Source organism: Chanos chanos, chromosome 5, assembly GCF_902362185.1.
Source record: "Chanos chanos chromosome 5, fChaCha1.1, whole genome shotgun sequence".
Classification (NCBI taxonomy): domain Eukaryota; kingdom Metazoa; phylum Chordata; class Actinopteri; order Gonorynchiformes; family Chanidae; genus Chanos; species Chanos chanos.
This window is the reverse complement of record NC_044499.1, coordinates 43029928-43046505: the sequence shown is the minus strand read 5'-3', so window position 1 is coordinate 43046505 and position 16578 is coordinate 43029928. Positions and strand designations below refer to the sequence as shown.

The 16578-nt window shown below is 39.3% G+C and overlaps 2 protein-coding genes across 2 annotated transcripts; one reads left to right on the top strand and one right to left on the bottom strand.

Annotated features, from left to right (window-relative positions):
* Positions 1–2657: 2657 nt before the first annotated feature.
* LOC115813332 (paired box protein Pax-6-like) lies at positions 2658–6027 on the bottom strand. Its single transcript, XM_030775974.1, has 7 exons — positions 5922–6027; positions 5378–5551; positions 4405–4487; positions 4021–4177; positions 3562–3632; positions 3031–3163; positions 2658–2755 (listed from the first exon to the last, which is right to left on the bottom strand). Exons 1-7 carry the CDS (start codon positions 6025–6027, stop codon positions 2658–2660), a joined length of 822 nt encoding a protein of 273 aa, XP_030631834.1.
* A 3705-nt stretch (positions 6028–9732) lies between these two features.
* On the top strand, positions 9733–15591 carry LOC115812569 (serine protease 33). The gene is made up of 7 exons (XM_030775053.1): positions 9733–9764; positions 11676–11686; positions 12087–12172; positions 12954–13042; positions 13278–13549; positions 13690–13850; positions 15334–15591. Exons 1-7 carry the CDS (start codon positions 9733–9735, stop codon positions 15589–15591), a joined length of 909 nt encoding a protein of 302 aa, XP_030630913.1.
* The last annotated feature ends 987 nt before the right edge of the window (positions 15592–16578 follow it).

Genomic DNA, 16578 nt, shown 5'->3' with positions numbered 1-16578 from the left:
AGTAAAAAAAACTAACACACTATTTTTATTATAATTGTCAGTTTACAGTGCTGTGTAAATTACCTTTTTGGAACAATGAATAACAATAAGAAGAAGAAGAAGAAGTGGAAGAAGAATATATACTGTCACGCTGGTGGTGTGGTGCAGGACCCAAGTACAAGACACGATGGTTGAAGGTGACAAACGGAAGACTTTACTGACAAAAGAAGATTAAAATACAAGTGCAAACTGATAACAAAAGCCGATAACAAAAGGTGCAGCGTAACAGTGTGCTAAAAACACAAAAAAAAGATAGACAAAAGACAAGGCAAACACTAGGACTTAAATAGGAGAAACTAAACAGGGCAAAACAGGATTGGGTAAAATTAACAAGGTCAATAATTAGACAAACGGGAACAGGTGAGGGGTGGAGACAGACAGAGATCAGGCACACAAAGACATGACAAACTAAAAGTCCAAACTGAGGTGCAGGCTGTGACATATACATACATATATATGATAACACGAGCTTGGCGTGAATTTTGCAGTAGTGTTGCAAGAGTTAAAGGTTATTGCTTTGAATATGAAGCAACATCTCTTATTTCCAGTTAATTGCATAAGTGAAGTAAATGCATGAGAAATGTTAACTACCCCTTTGCTTTTGCTGTTTCATGGATGTTTTGTCAGCATGTTTCACCAGAGGATACATGTCTCTCTCTTTCCTCCCCCCCTCTCTCCCTCTCTCTCCCATTCACTCACACATCCACACACTCACATGCGCACACACATATGCACACATGAACGCACACACTCACTCACTCTCACTCTCCCTCTCTCTCCCTCACACACACACACACACACAGAATTTATAGAGTCTAGCAGGGAATTTCCACTGATTCAGTGTGATTTAAGAACGATGGACTGAAGATAACCCTTATGCTAAGCCCAGCCATTACCATCATCAAAAATATTTTATTGCTTTTTCAAACAATAACATCTAGACATTCAAATATAGCTTTGTTTCGGTGTGGCAGGGCCATCCAAAATAGGAGTCTTAAGAAAATTTGCTATTGCTAAGATATGAATTAACACCTAATCTGTTTGACTATAGAGGTCAGCTGTAGAGTGGATCAGTGACTTATAAAGAAATACATTTTACACTCTTACAAACTGATGTTCATTTTTACTGTTGCTTGTGATTGTTTGCAAGCCACCACTGGTGCTTTCCTCAAAACTACTCTCCCATTCCCACAACTACCAGAGCCGGTCTAATAATGCTGCTAGTAGTATTAGTCAGGATTACTAATGGTTGAGGTGACAGATAATAAAAGATGAGTAAATGAAGAGATGGAGGAAGGAAGAGAGAGAGAGAGAGAGAGAGAGAGAGAGAGAGAGTGTTTTTAACCTAGTCTAATGAAGCTAAATCATTGGTTGTTCTCAAAAGTGATGACTGTGTTGTTCATTTGCCTGTATTGAGATAGGTCATATCATTAGTAACAGAGGAGAGACAGCAATATGTTTTTACCCAGTTGCATTTTTATTAAAGGGCTTAATGCGTTCACAATTTGGGTAGTTTAATGATCTACAGATGCTAGTCTGTCTTACATAGTATATAATACACGCGCACACATAATACACTTCCATACACACCCATCCACACACACACACATATATATATATACACTGAAACACATGGACAAACACATTGTTCAAGCAGAGCAAGATTTAAGTCCTGATTTTCAAACATTTTCACACGAAGACAAAAAAAAGAAAAAAGAAAACAAGAAAACAAAACAAACAAACAAGTTAATTTGATTAACAGAATGTGGAGTAATATTTGGTGTTTTGGATTTCATGAGTCATGCTGTGTATACTTTTATTAGAAGTATTCTCATTTTGTGAAAGCTTTCGGTCTACAGCTTATGATTATCAGGAATTTTTCCTTATAAAACATATACTATAAGGAGATACCTTACTCTTTGTGACTGTCATGTGATTTGATTAGTTGGTGGTCTATGCCACAAAATCCTTTCTTAGGACACATTTATCAACATTTGATTGTCCTTGGATAGCCGTGGAAGATGTATCAGCACAGGGTATGACTTAAACAATATACCTGGCGTTTTTCTTTGACCAAAGTCATCTTACAGACTTTGATAAGAGCTTATTTGCACATTAAACCTACTGTTCTGTAGGTGACCTAAGTTATGGTTGAGCTAACTGCTCATGAATGCTTTGGGATTTAGTTGTATTTGCATAAAGTTGCACCTTTACCTGTATACAGGCTGATTGTCAGTATTCTGGAGTCATATTTTTAAATATACATTCCTTCTGGCTTGCATCTGATGTTAAATGGTGTAACAGTCCTTTATGAATATATGCGTAGTTCGGGATAACCATTTTTTTTTTTTTTAATTTGATCTGGTTCCAGTTTATTTTCAATGTAATATGACTGATAACTGACAAATGCTAGAGGACAAATATTAATGTATCTTCACAGTTAAGGGGTAGGTCCCAATAGCCCAACATTGCTGGGCCCTAGATATATTTTTGTAAACATTTATTTTTGGAAATGTCATCAGATCAAGCCCAGAAACAAGCTTCAATATTTCACTAATCTCTTTGTCTTCCTTATTCCTTTGATAATTTGGGAACATATGTGAGACTCTCTCCTTGTTTCACTGTAGCCTGGCCCAGTACTGGCCCAGGTTCTGACTCAGACTCTGATCATTCCCTGGAACCTGGACAGGTACTGAGACTCCAGGAGAGATTAGACCTGAGTGAGAAACAGAAAGGACAAAAGAAAGAAAATGTTGTTTTGGGGAAGAGAGAGGCTTAGAATGGCAAACAGAAGCATAACTGCTATATTACAATGACTCAGTTATATTAAAACTGTGGTATATGACAGTGTATAATACTAAATTATATTAAAACTGTGGTATTTGATAGTTTATTGAAAATGACTATGAACCTTTATTGCAACTGGTGAAGGCCGATATGAAGCCGTTAAGGACAGATTGAAAAGGGGTGTTTTGAAACCGTGAGACTCACCTGTGCTGGTGCCGGCTGTGGGAGGGGGTGGTAGACAAGGGGAGGGGTATGATGAGGACTCAAATGAGCGGGGAGCAGATGGAGAGTGGGGAAGCATGCATGAGTATGAGGAAGCTGACTGGGAGGGGGCAGACTGAACAAGATGAAAAGATCAAATTTAAAAAAAAAAAAAAAAAAAAAGAAGAGGGAAAAGAGGCCATGAACATTGAGGAAAAATGAGAAAAAACGAGGAAATGAAAAAGAGAGATGGCTGTAAGAAACACTGACTTCTTTTACAAAATTGTATAAAGCAGATGATGCATAATACAGGCTCAAATAGTTAAAAGAGAGAGAACGGAGACACCTTTGAAGAAATTATTGAGCCCATTTCATCTTCCACCACAAGAGGGCACCACTAAGCTAGAATCCTGTGTGCACTGCGTATCTAGGCAACCGTACCTATAGAACTACTACTGTAATGTGACTGAATACTCTCTGGTGTTCTGTGACTGTAATCGTAATATGACAAAGACCTTGCATGAAAAGTATTACCTGGATTCCAGAGTAGACCGAGAGAGAGCTGTAGCTGGGGAGAGATGTCTCACTTTGGCTGAATATAGACCCTTAATATTTGGTGAAAGGAGAAATTGTGATATAAAAAAGCAAGAGAGAGAGAGAGAGAGAGAGAGAGAGAGAGAACACGTATGTATGTGTGTCATGTGTTGTTTGGGGTTTTTTTTAGGAATTGTGTAGCCCAGATGTCTCTATGATATAAATATCTGAGAAGCAGAGACCTTAACTGGATGTTTTCCAGTTCCCTTTGGGGAAAAAATTTACCTCAAAAAGCTATTGCTGTATTTGTTAAAACAAAGGGGGAATTAAAATTGCTATTAATCTCTAGTGACAGTAAAATGAATGCCACCAGTAAGATATAAGTGCGTGCGTGCGTGCGTGCGTGTGTGTGCGCGTGCGCGCGCATGTGTGTGCTTATGTGTGTTATGATGTACGTACCATCACTGTTGCTGAGCTGATGATGGTAGACAGTTGAGTTAAAGGAGGTTGTAAGTGAAGCATGTGTTTGAGAGCAGGAAGTTCCACCCGCAGATTTCCTCTGGTTACGGAGCTTCTCCTCTCGTCTCCATTTGGCTCTTCGGTTGGAGAACCAAACCTATCAATCAATCAAGGCGCCATGAGATGCAGGGAAGTGGCAGATGGAACTCACGACCTGTCACGTCATCTCAATAATGTTTGTGAAATAAACACATTGTGCATTGCAGCTTGTGGAGGGCTTTCCCAATAAATAAAAAAACAAACAAACGCACACTGATTTTGCAGTCGTTGGCTAGAATTCCAGCAATTGAAAAAGAACGAAAAGAGGAAGCTGATTTTGCCAACCTGTATCCGTGCCTCTGGAAGATCAATTTTGTTGGCCAGTCTCTCTCTTGCAAAGACATCTGGATAATGTGTTCTCTCAAATTCTGCAGGATAGACACACACTAAAAAGTTAAGATACCCTGAGTTGAGTTGTAAGCGAGTGTAAATGCTTTATTTTAATTAAAATTGCAAAGCGTTCAGCACTAAAAGTTACTTACTTAACAACAAACACCTCTTCATAAAGCTTTAATGCATTAGCGCTCACTTCTGATTGTGGTTTAGAAGGAGAGTTTCAGAACTAGGGTTGGGATGGAGTTGTGTTTGACAAGACTGTGTTGTACTGTTGCAGAAAGAGGTTTTTTTTTTTTTTCAAAAGAGTTATGAAATATTTTGTAGATTAGATATGGAATAGTAATAACGATTCTCTTTCTGTTAGACATAGTTAATATCATCATCAGGATCCAGCATTTCTATGCCTTCTATTAGCTGCTCTGAGACAAATTCTAAAGCTCATCAAAACAATGACTCTGCTATTTCTATCCTCAGTTGTAGGTTACCAAGTTATTCAGTATATAAGCTGTTCACCATAAACCAGAATATATACTGCTTTTTACACAGTGGCGGTGCCATGCAAATGCCCAGATTTTTTGTTGACACAGTAGCAATTTTCTCTGTTCAATGCAATTGAAATAATAATCATAATAATAATCATAATAATAATCATAATCATCATAATAATAATCATAATAATCATAATAATGGTGATGATAATCATCATCATCAGCGTTTTCCTCAAACAAACTTTGCTGTAAAGAAGAACCTTAAGATTCTTTAAATACTAACATTGCTAGAACTCAAACTCAAAACATTTTTTAAAAAAACCTGTGTGCTATGACAAATTCAAAAACAGACTCAAATGAAACTATGTGTAAGCCCAGACAAATCCAAGCTGTATTTCCATTTTAGCCTCTGAGCACGCCACATGACCTCTGACCTCTCTCCAGGGCTTCTATCTGCTCTTGTGTGAAACTCGTTCTGTTCCTCTGAAGCTTTCTCTTCAGCTGCAACCTCAGCTGAGACTCCTCTGCTTCATCCCTCTCTATCTGTCCTCCTCCTCTGCCTCCACCTCCCATCCCTCCATCAGCATCCATCAGGCACCCCTCAGACACTAAGAGGCAAAGTCATAGTGACAAACACAAATATAAAACACTGACTGAAATGAAACATTTTGAATTGCAATATGTATATGAACTATAAAATATGGGTAAACATTATAAATGAAAGAAATGTCTTGTATATATTTACTGTTTTGTTTTATACAAATTTTACATATGAAGTGCTCAGTGTCAGTTAAATTTTCACATTTCACATTTTCATATCTATGAGCATTAGTGTAATCAAACAAACACACACACACACACACACACACACACACACACACACACAGGAGCAGGAGCATGAATGTAATCACACACACACACACACACACACACACACACACTCACTACTTTTGGGTATTTGCATATCATCTTGGTCACCTGTGCTGTGCTGAGTTGGCACTGTGCTCTGTTGGTGGTACCAGTCATTGGTTCCACTCCAGTTTGAACCACTTTGCAGATTCAGCATGATCAATTTCTCATACATAGCACGACTGCCCTCTCAACCTAGAGAGGAAGAGAAAGAAGGATCTGTCCAATTCCTGTTGTACCTGCTGCTACTCACATACAACATGCACATAACTATAGCAATGTCAAAGTACCACTAAGGTCAGGGTTGCTAAAAATAAAATCATCCACTATATATCTATTCATATGAGAAGAAAGACTGCATTCAGTGAATATTCCTATATATACATTCCAGCATTCATTTTGAAGCATTTTATACCTTTCTGACTAAGTGGCTTTTCCACTAAAACTCAAGATCTTCAATATGTTTACTCCACTCTGTTAGCTTAACCGCTACAAAAGAAGACCTGTGTAGCACTAAAGGATGTGCCACACTGAACTGTCCCTAATTCTTCCATTCTCAGTTTATACTGCTTTATTCCTATTTACCCTCCCACCTCCCGCCTTGAATTTACTCATGTCATTTTCCATTTTTCCATTATCACCTTTCCCTGACGAAGTTCTTAACGAACTTCACTCCTGATACCTGCAGTGCCCTTGTCTGTTTGAGATAATCCCACTGTCTCCGAATGACCAAATGTCTGACTTACCAATAGTTTCATTAAATGCTTTGCATCAGAGAGAGAGAGAGAGTCAAACTTCAAGTCATCCTTCCTTTTGTATTCCCATGAACAGTATCCTTTCCTTTTTTGGCTTTGTTGACAATAGACTGAATATATGCAGAGACAGAGAGAAGGGAAACAGGGATAAAGAGAATTGGAGTGAAAGAGGGAGGGAGTGCTCAAAAGAGAAATGCGTCTATGGGCACTTTTGTCCTCGAAGCGAGACAGAGAGAGAGACAGAGAGAGAGAGAGAGAGAGAGAGACAGAGAGAGAGAGTGAGAGAGAGAGAGAGAGAGAGAGAGAGAAGAGTGACACAGTGAGTCAATGTCAGTGTCAGGTTTGAACTTAATGCCAGGCAAAGGAGGAGGGGAGGCAAGAGAGGGGTGATAAAAAAAAGAGAGAGATAATGGAGTGATGGAGAATAGAGAGAGAACGTAGGAAAGACTGGGTAATGAAAATACATATAAGGAGGTAAATATTTCATACAAATTTTAGAGAGGAAGACAGAGTATGTGGATGAGGAATCAAAGAGCTACCTTGAGAGTCGTTGTAAAGCCACTTGTGTGAAATGCAGAACTTGTGACACATTGTACCAGATTCAGTGGGTCAAACCCATCATTTTGTTCTTTCTCAACTGTTTATTTTTGTTTACCGAGGTTTGATGATATTGTGACCCTATACATTCTGTTCTGAAACTCAGTAAATACTTAACTACACTTAAGTGTGAATAGCTCGCCTCCCATTTGAAACAATTCAGAAATTCAGCAAAACCATCGCCCAAAAACATCTGAAATGCCCTAAGAGACATTCAGTTATTTGGAAGGTTCGCAGAGATACAAAGACTGAAATGTGAACAAGATGAGAATATAAATAAACCTCTAATATAGAGAGGGGTGGAGGAAATGGGAGAATGCCAGCTTATTTTATTTCCGCTTCACAAAACTTCGCTCACCACATCTTCTATAAGACCCTTCTCTCCTCTCTATCCACGCCCTATCTCTCTCTCTCTCTCTCTCTCTCTCTCTCTCTCTCTCTCACACACACACACACACACACACACGCACACACACGCACACACACGGTCATCTATTGTCTCTGTTCTATCCATATTTCTTATATGCCTCTGTTTCCCTCTCTCTTTTTTCCCTTCCTATTCAGACCTTATCCTTTCTGTCTCTTTCACTTTTTGTTTATCTTTCAGGCGACTCATTGACAACAAGTGACAACTTCAGAGAAAGGAGGAGCCTAGTGAAAGCAATATGTTTAACATTTAGACCGCAACATGCAATTCACCAAGAATGCACACAGTTCACATAATCTGTATAATTATATTGTGTTTTTAATACTGTTTGTACATGTCTGTGCTTGTCTGTTGGCATTCATGAGGGTCAGTGTGTTTGTACTTGCCTTCTTGCCTGTGTGTCTCTATGCAAAGATTCATAGAGCTTTGGGGGATACAATTTTTTTTATCTTGTTCGTTTCTGTCACCCCCCCCCCTCTCTCTCTCTCTGTCTTTTCCTCCTTTTCTGGTGCTAGGGGGAGAGTCGGGGGAGGGGGGAGGGATGGGGTGGTCACCATAGTAACAGTGCCATGATAGATATTCATCAAAATATTAAAACAAGTGCGAATGGAATAGCTTTATCAGTGACGTTGAACTCAGTCCAGTGTCAAATGATGTACAGACCATTGCTATACTCATTGTGACAGACTCGTGCTGTGTTCTGGAAGACAGATGTAGGAATACAACTCAAAACTGACCGAGGTGTCTCTATGCAAATCAAGCCCTGTCTCTCCCTCTCTCATGCCTTTCTCTCTTTTTTTTTTTACTTATTAAGGAACTATTTCAGTCACTACACTGAATCTACCTCTCCCTCGTCATTACCCATTTTGCTCCCCTTATCTGTGTTCCTCTTGTACTGTTGTGTTGCTCTAAAAAACACTGTGGATCACCCTCCGCCCCCCACCTCCTGTCCCTGTCACCTTCAATTGTGCTGTGAAACTAGACACATTGCCTGAGGCTGAGGAAGAGAGAGAGAGAGAGAGAGAGAGAGAGAGAGAAAGAGAGGGAGAGAGGGAGAAAGGGAAAGAGAGAGATAGAAAAACTGAGAGAGAAGAAGGGCAGTTAAAAGACAGCTAATGAACACAGAGGGAAGAGAAATAACAAAATAAACCATAAATAAAGGCTCAGCCTCAATCAAACTGATGAGAGGCTTAACATATGAACAACTACATCAGTGGATACAGCTGACTTACATTCTACAGCTACTTTCTGTTGTTTTATTGTCATAAAGCCAGTACAGTACAACAATCCTCTTTCAATTCTCTTCCCATCAAGCAAATCTAAATGTACAAAAGAGAATACAAAAGCAAACTAGTCCATTGGTTTGTCATTGGTTAATGAAGTAGGTCATTGGAATGATCCTGTAACTCGTCATTATATGAGAGAATGTGTGACAGAGATAGAGAGTGAAAGAGAAAAATTCCTAAACATAATCTTGCACAACTAGTTATACAAGTGGAGATACCTTGGAGACAGATACTTGCAGATCTCAGAAACAAACAATTATCTTCAACTGGAACATTAGTACCAAAACACAATTTATTTCATTATCTTTGGCTGCAAACCTTCAATGTTAATTTTGGCCTTAACCCGTCCCAAACCCAGACCCTGGCCCTGACAGAGTTTCTAACAGCATTACTGAGACAGAACAGATCAAACACAGATCCCTTTTTGAGTTTCAAGACACATGATACTGAAAATGTTCACAACAAGGGGGTGGACAGCACTTAAACAAATTTGTATGTTTGTTCTTTAAGCTAAGAGTTTGTTTGGCTAAGACACAGAGAAAATGCAAAGTACAATAACAACACTTTAACAAGGCAACAACTCTTTAGATGAGACTGCAGAGATCAAAGAAGAGCACAATGCTACGTGAGTTCGTACAAGAACAAATATATGTAAAGTCTCCTACACTGTCGTCTGAATATAATTATTCTGTGTGTAATTCCTGTAACAGAGAATGCAAATCTAAAATGGGCCTAGTGTCCCCCACGTGTATTTAGGTAAAAAAAGAAAAAGAAAAAGAAAAGAAAAGAGGTCTCATTGAATGAAAGTTTTCATCATGAACCAGAAGGAGGTGATTGTAGTGGAACGGTAAGGGAAACCTTTGGTAAATTCAGGGTAGAGATTATAATTAGTAATCCTGCTGACGAAATTTGAGAAATAGGCTGTCAAAGAAAAGGACCCTGTCCAACAAGAATGAATTTTCTCGCAAGAACCCACTGTTTAACCCCACCTGTATTTATGAGCAATATAAATATAATATGAATAAAATATTCTCCTACAGATATGTACGTAAAACATATATGGGTAAAATAATTTGAGCAATGGGCTTTCAAAATTGTATAGCTCCACTTAACTTCTACACACAGAATTTACACCGAATACCTCAGAAATTGTTTTTCTCAATCCTGCCTGTCACTTGGACATCTTAGTATAGGAATCTGCTCACTATCCAGAGACCCTTCAAAGATAACTGCGTTTTAAAACGCAGGTAGTGGGCCTTCTTAATACCCTGCACCAGCATAATACGTTAATTATGGTTATATTACCTGCAGCGTGATCAGCTACAGTGTTAAATGAAACAGCCTTTAGTTTGGCTTCTGAGAGAAGCAAATCTCTCAGAGTGGCGATTCGGTACACTCAGGTCATTTTAAAGACTCGGTCGTTCGCCTGCTGCACATCACTCTTTAACCTTGCCGGATGCCTGGTCTGAAGCTGCCGACCAACAGTGGCAGCCTCTGACTCTGCAAGTCTTTAGTCAGACAGGTACAGGTGTGGAACGGTGGGCGGGAAGAATACACGAACTGCTGTAAGGCCGGTGAAATATTCAAACGATGTCTGCTACATCGAAACTGTCGACTGGTGTTGTATGAATTTCGGTGTTAGACTGTCATGAGAATGACCGATGTTTTTGCTGGGCGATAAATAGCTTATTGTTTTTTTTTCTTTCTTCTTTTTTTCAAGAAAGTTTACGTTCAGCTTTATAATTAAAAATTGTCCTGTAATCGGGGATTTTCAACGTGTGGATTAGAGAGGGATTTCAATAGGCCTATACCAAAGCATGTCGTTGCTATCCGTTTTTCCTCTCAATTCCAGTTACTGTCGCGGATTTTGTTTGCTCGCATTGCTGGTTATAGGTAAGTCGTGAATCGCACCTCCAGTAAGTACAATATTTCTAATTAGTATGACAGCCATTTCCAGTACACGTTGAAAATTTAAGTCTTGGTAGCCAATCATTTCTTCGGTTTTTCTGGGTAACAACAAATGAAGTGACAGAATGTCTTATTTCTTTACTTTCGCATTTAATATGTACATTAATTTATGTTTTGGAGACGTCATGTTAAGTAATTGTTTTGAATTATTCCAACAGTACTGTTTTCAGCCTCTGAATACTAAATCCAAAATAACAAAGATTACAGTTATTGCTGTAACTTTTCATTTCCTGACGATCGTTTTTTAAACTGCCTTTCTCTTTCTTGATCTTGTATTTTCATGGTTACACTGATCTGAAACCCAGGTCATCGGAATTCCGAGGCTCAACGTAAGTTAGCACGAGACGCTACTGATTCACTTTTGTGACCGTGTGTTATAATCCCAAACTGGATAATTGATCGTATCAGTAACAAGAAATTCATTTATATTTTGTGGTTTTAGAACGTCGTGATTTCAAACACTCGAAAAAAAAAACTGATTCAGCGAAATATCCTTGTTATGTATGGTATATGTATACATTCTTGTTACGTTCAAAGTTTTACCTGTCACATGCCATGGCACAATGTGCAGTAAGCAGTGAAATTATGGTTGGAAGCAGGGCAGACTGTGCAAAACTCACAATAGAAAAAAAAATTAAAGAAATAACATAAGGAACAAGGTCCAGTGGGCTGTGCTGTCCCCCCACAGGCTGTCCTGGGTTCGATTCCCGGCTGGGTGACCAGGTTCTGTGTGGAAAGGACCCTGTGTGTTGTGTGTTCTCTCTGTGTCTGCATGGGTTTCCTCCCACAGTCCAAAGACACGTAAGGCAAACGAATTGGAGATACTAAATTGCCCCTAGGTGTGAATGTGTTTGACTGTGTGACTGCCCTGTGATGGACTGGCGACCTGTCCAGGGTGTTTCCGTGCCTTTCGCCCAATGAATCCTGGGATAGGCTCCAGCAATCCCCCCCCCCCCCCTCCCCAACCCTAATTAGGGTAAGTGGTTTATAAAATGAATGAATGAACTTAAGGAGGATATACTATAAAACTCACAACAGAAAAATGTGCAAAACTCACAATAGAAAAAAGAATAAAGAATAGAAATGAGGAAGATATACTATAAAGAAAAGAAAGAAGCTAGGTAGGAGTAAAAGCTACACAGACAGCTACATCGGCATGTTGGTGTTTGTGTACGTCAATTACAGAATTTCTAATTTTCAGGATGTGGACGACCCCCTGTCCTGAACAGAATTGTGGGAGGACATGATGCAGCAGAAGGTGCATGGCCATGGCAGGTTGACATTCAGGTATGGGAGAGATTCTATGACATGGATTGCCTGCGCTAACGTAAATCCAGGATAAGCTTGAATATGTCAAGATTTGGTTTCACTTTGAAAGTTATGTACACGTAGCAGGTTCTGGGATCAGTGCATCTATGGGTGTTAACAGACTGGCTGACTCTTGTCAATATTTAAAAATAGCCCTTTGCGAGATTGGACGAGATATGCAAAGCACATTCTGTATGAGACTTTTCAAGTATCTTTTGATGGTCTGACCAATCACAATTAGAGCTGCTGCTTGGAATTCTCGATCACCTGACCAAACACTGTGATATCATTTACAGCCTAGTTCTAGTCTGTTCACATGATTATCTTTCGTTTCCACTGCCATAAAGGCGGGCATTCCAAAAAACGTGCCTAACTTTGATTGGGTTTAAATGAGTGAAAAGGACTCATTGACCAGTAGAGAGAAAAATAAAGTACAGTTTAGTACCTTATCTGACATACTTTTGACCTGAAACATTTTCAGTGATGACATGCCTGTAACAATAGGTTTTGAGTTGCTGGTGTAGGTGTTATTTGCATGAGGATGCAAATAACGCCAGTACATGAGGGACACCTTGAGGTGTATGTATCATGTGTTAAAGCAGGGTATAACAAGCTTGATCCCCAATCTTGTCCACTGAAATTTATTTGAATTTCAAGCACCTCTACAGTTAACCTGGCATTGACTTATGAGACATGATCATAGTTTTAAGCTGTTCTTGGCTGTTTTAAGTGGTTAACTCTAAATCTTTGTCCAATGCAGAGTTACAGTGGGGGGGCACCTAGACATGTGTGCGGTGGAACGCTTATTGCTCCCGACTGGGTACTGTCTGCAGCTCACTGCTTTCCAGAGTAAGGGGTGTTTCAATGGATTTTTTGTATGATCTAAGTGGTTATGGCTATTAAGTCTTTTATCTAGAATGTCCCATTCATTGTTTTCTGTACCTTATGGTAAATGAGAATGAAACACTTTGTTGCCTTTTGTCTGTCTTCTCTTGCTGTTTCATCTCTTCCATTTCTTGATTTGTTTTCCTGCCATACAACATCACTATATCTCCTGTGTTTTTTTTTTCTTTTTATAATTCAGACCTTTAGATGAATCTTCCTATATCCTATACGTGGGTCGACACCAATTGGGTGGCTTCAATCCTTATATGTCAGGTCACTGGGTGAAGAGAGTAGTCATTCCACATGGTTACGTTGACCCACAGGAAGGCCAAGACATAGCACTGGTCCAGTTACAGAGTGCGGTCAGCTGGTCTGACTACGTTCAACCCATCTGTCTTCCAGGCGCTGACATGCAATTCTCTAGTGGCAAAATGTGCACAATCACTGGATGGGGTGACATAAGAAATGGAGGTGCGTAAGAATAAAGGGGAGGGAATGACAAAGAGTGGCAAAGATAAGGATGAGTCGTGGGTGATGGTAGGGAAAGACCTGATGCCTCACTCTCCTGTTTTTCTTTTTTTCCTTTTCTTTCTCATGGTACCTGTCACCAGTATCTCTTCAGGGAGCTGGAACTCTTCAGCAGGTGCAAGTGCCACTCATTGACCAGAGGTCCTGTCAGAGGATGTATCAGACTCAAGCGTCTGAGGTGGTTAATATCCTAAGCGACATGATTTGTGCAGGCTACCAGGAAGGTGGCAAAGACTCCTGCCAGGTAAGGAAATACTACATTGCGATGTTTTGTGTATTTATGATTGTTTGTGTTTATAAGACATAGTGGCAGAAAAAAGAGAGAGAGAGAGAGAGAGAGAGAGAGGGAGAGGGAGAGAGAGAAAGACAGTGAAAAAGAGAAAGAGGTGTGTTTAGTTGGTTGTCTCGCACAGAGGCTTGCTGACCTACTTAATCTCAATTTTATTGTTTCATTTTGAAACAAACATTTCAGAGGCAGGAGATCATGTACTGCAGGTGCATGTTAAATATGTGAAATGGAAATTAAACATCTTTGACCTGCTCTAATGAAGGATTAGCAAAAGCTAATACGTTTGGTTATGCCTCCTCTTGGCCATTGTCTTAACTCTCTTGGGAGAATGTAATATTCTGTAGTCTATTTTGGTTTTTATATTATATGTTTCATAGATATATAAAATAATGAAATAGACTACTCTGAAATCTACTCTACTCTAATGGGCCTTTATAGTCTTATAAAAAGAACAAACAAAATTTACACTACTATCAGGTTCTGAGCACTTGATGAGCATAGCTGTGTATTCAAGCAATAATTGAATGAAGTTTCCATTACATAATGCATATTAACATATATAAAATGAGCACCACTTGGTTTGCTAAAATATCACTGTTTCATGTGTTCACAGTTCCCAAAAAACTCAGCTCATGAAGTAAGCATGAATGTTGAACATCAGTCCAATAGAACAAGGCATTTTTAGCCAATCTAATTAGGGAATATAAGCAGCAGATATGCAGTAATGAAACCAGATATGAACACATCACATACTGTGGTTTAGCCAAGGTCAGAGCCTCCTGCAATAGATGTCAGCTAATTTGATAGGAAGTGATCATCTGCCTTTATCGTGCTATTTTGTGAGCTCACACTATTCTTGCCCTTAACCATGTTTGTTGGGTACAGCTTCTGTAACTTCTCATATATTTTCTTTTTTTAAATTCTAAATCTTAAAGTAGTTAAAACTATATGAGTACACTTGAGACCACAGGATTAGGACATTTCAACCCAAGCTTACAGTCTACTTTTTGTTTACGAGATGGGAATGGAAAATTTGGGGGGTGGGGGAGGGGGGGTTCAGTCTGACACAGAATAATTTAAGTACCATACTCTCTTAAAAATATGTCGTCAACCCAAATTGATTAATTTCCTGATAGACAAAATAATGTTCCACCCACACCACAATACTTGTTACATTTGATTTGTGTATATCCAACTATATAACAATGACTGTGTGGTTCATCTCAGACATTTTTCTGCCTGATTTTACTGTCTCCATCTGTACTTTAGTCATTGGTTAATGCTTTAGGTGAAAGAAATAGCAAAAGCGCAAAATTGCTTTTATAAGTCAATTTATCATGAAAACCTATGAGTAGAAAATCAGAAAAGCAAAAGAAATTTCAGTATAATTGTAGGAAATGACATCTAGTTTCCCTTTTCTGTCTGTTTTTCTGCTCAGGGTGATTCAGGCGGTCCTCTCGTCTGTCCAACAACGAACGGTACGTGGGTACAAGTTGGTGTCGTGAGTTTTGGTCTGGGATGCGCTGCACCTAACAGGCCTGGGATCTATACCAAGGTGTCTGCATATGCCAGCTTCATCCAACAAAATGTGGAGAATATCAGGCTACTGGACCGGGCGGATCAGAACTGGGCTGACAGGCTCACAGTGATTATCAGGACTTTGTTTGCTCTGATAATGGTTCAGCTGCTGAGATAGACTCAACGTAACCAAAACTGAAGCCTCAATCTACTGCAACCTCAGCACCAGAACTCATAAATACAAATAATTGGCAAAACAAAGGAGACTTCACCGAATGGTTTATTAAGGCATTGGTCCACAATCACAGCTTCACTGCGTCTTGGGATAAGTTCTACGAGTGTCTTTTTTTTTTTTTTATTACCAGTGGTGGAGAACTCTGTGACTGAAATGGCCATGGCACATGGTTTTTCTGGTATTCTTCTCTATCAAATCAAAACTCTTACCTTGTGGCTGGGGCCGCTGTCATCCCGGAAAAGACGTACCCTATTATGGTAGAAATGCTTCACTACAGGATGAGGATGTTAACACTCAGAATGACACTGTATTTGTTCATGTTTACCTTGCCCTCTAAGGGGTTAACTAAACTTAAACAATGTGAAGAGAATGCAAGCCACACCACAATACAGCCGTCAGAACCTTTTGTTCTCAGGAACAAGCAAACCAGTTTGTAGGCGTCTTTGGTGGTGTGCTTCACATAGACTCGTCAACCGGTTGAGAGGAGAAACGAAAGATGACTCTTCTGATTGTAAGGCTTCCTTCACACTGCTCAATAAACCACCTTCCATGTTCTTTGTACCATTGTAATCACACGGACTGCAATTTGACCATTGTAACTCTCTCCGTAAATTATGTGACAGTTACTGATTAACCTGCCAGTCTTTGGCCTAGATTGATATTTGCAGTTATTTGCTCATCTATTTCCACTTGAATTTTAAACCACTGATGGACATTGTGGTTACACTTTTAAATACTGTTGGTCTAAGTTGATGTATGTCTTTCATCTTAAGTACTGTTCTTTATGAAACATCAGCAAGTTGAATGATGTTCTTTACTGAAGCTCCTGCCCTAGCTCACCCCAACAGTAACTACTCTCTCAAAATCATTAAGATCTATTTCTGTTATCATGGTACTCAATTATTTTCATATATAACCTGAAACATGATG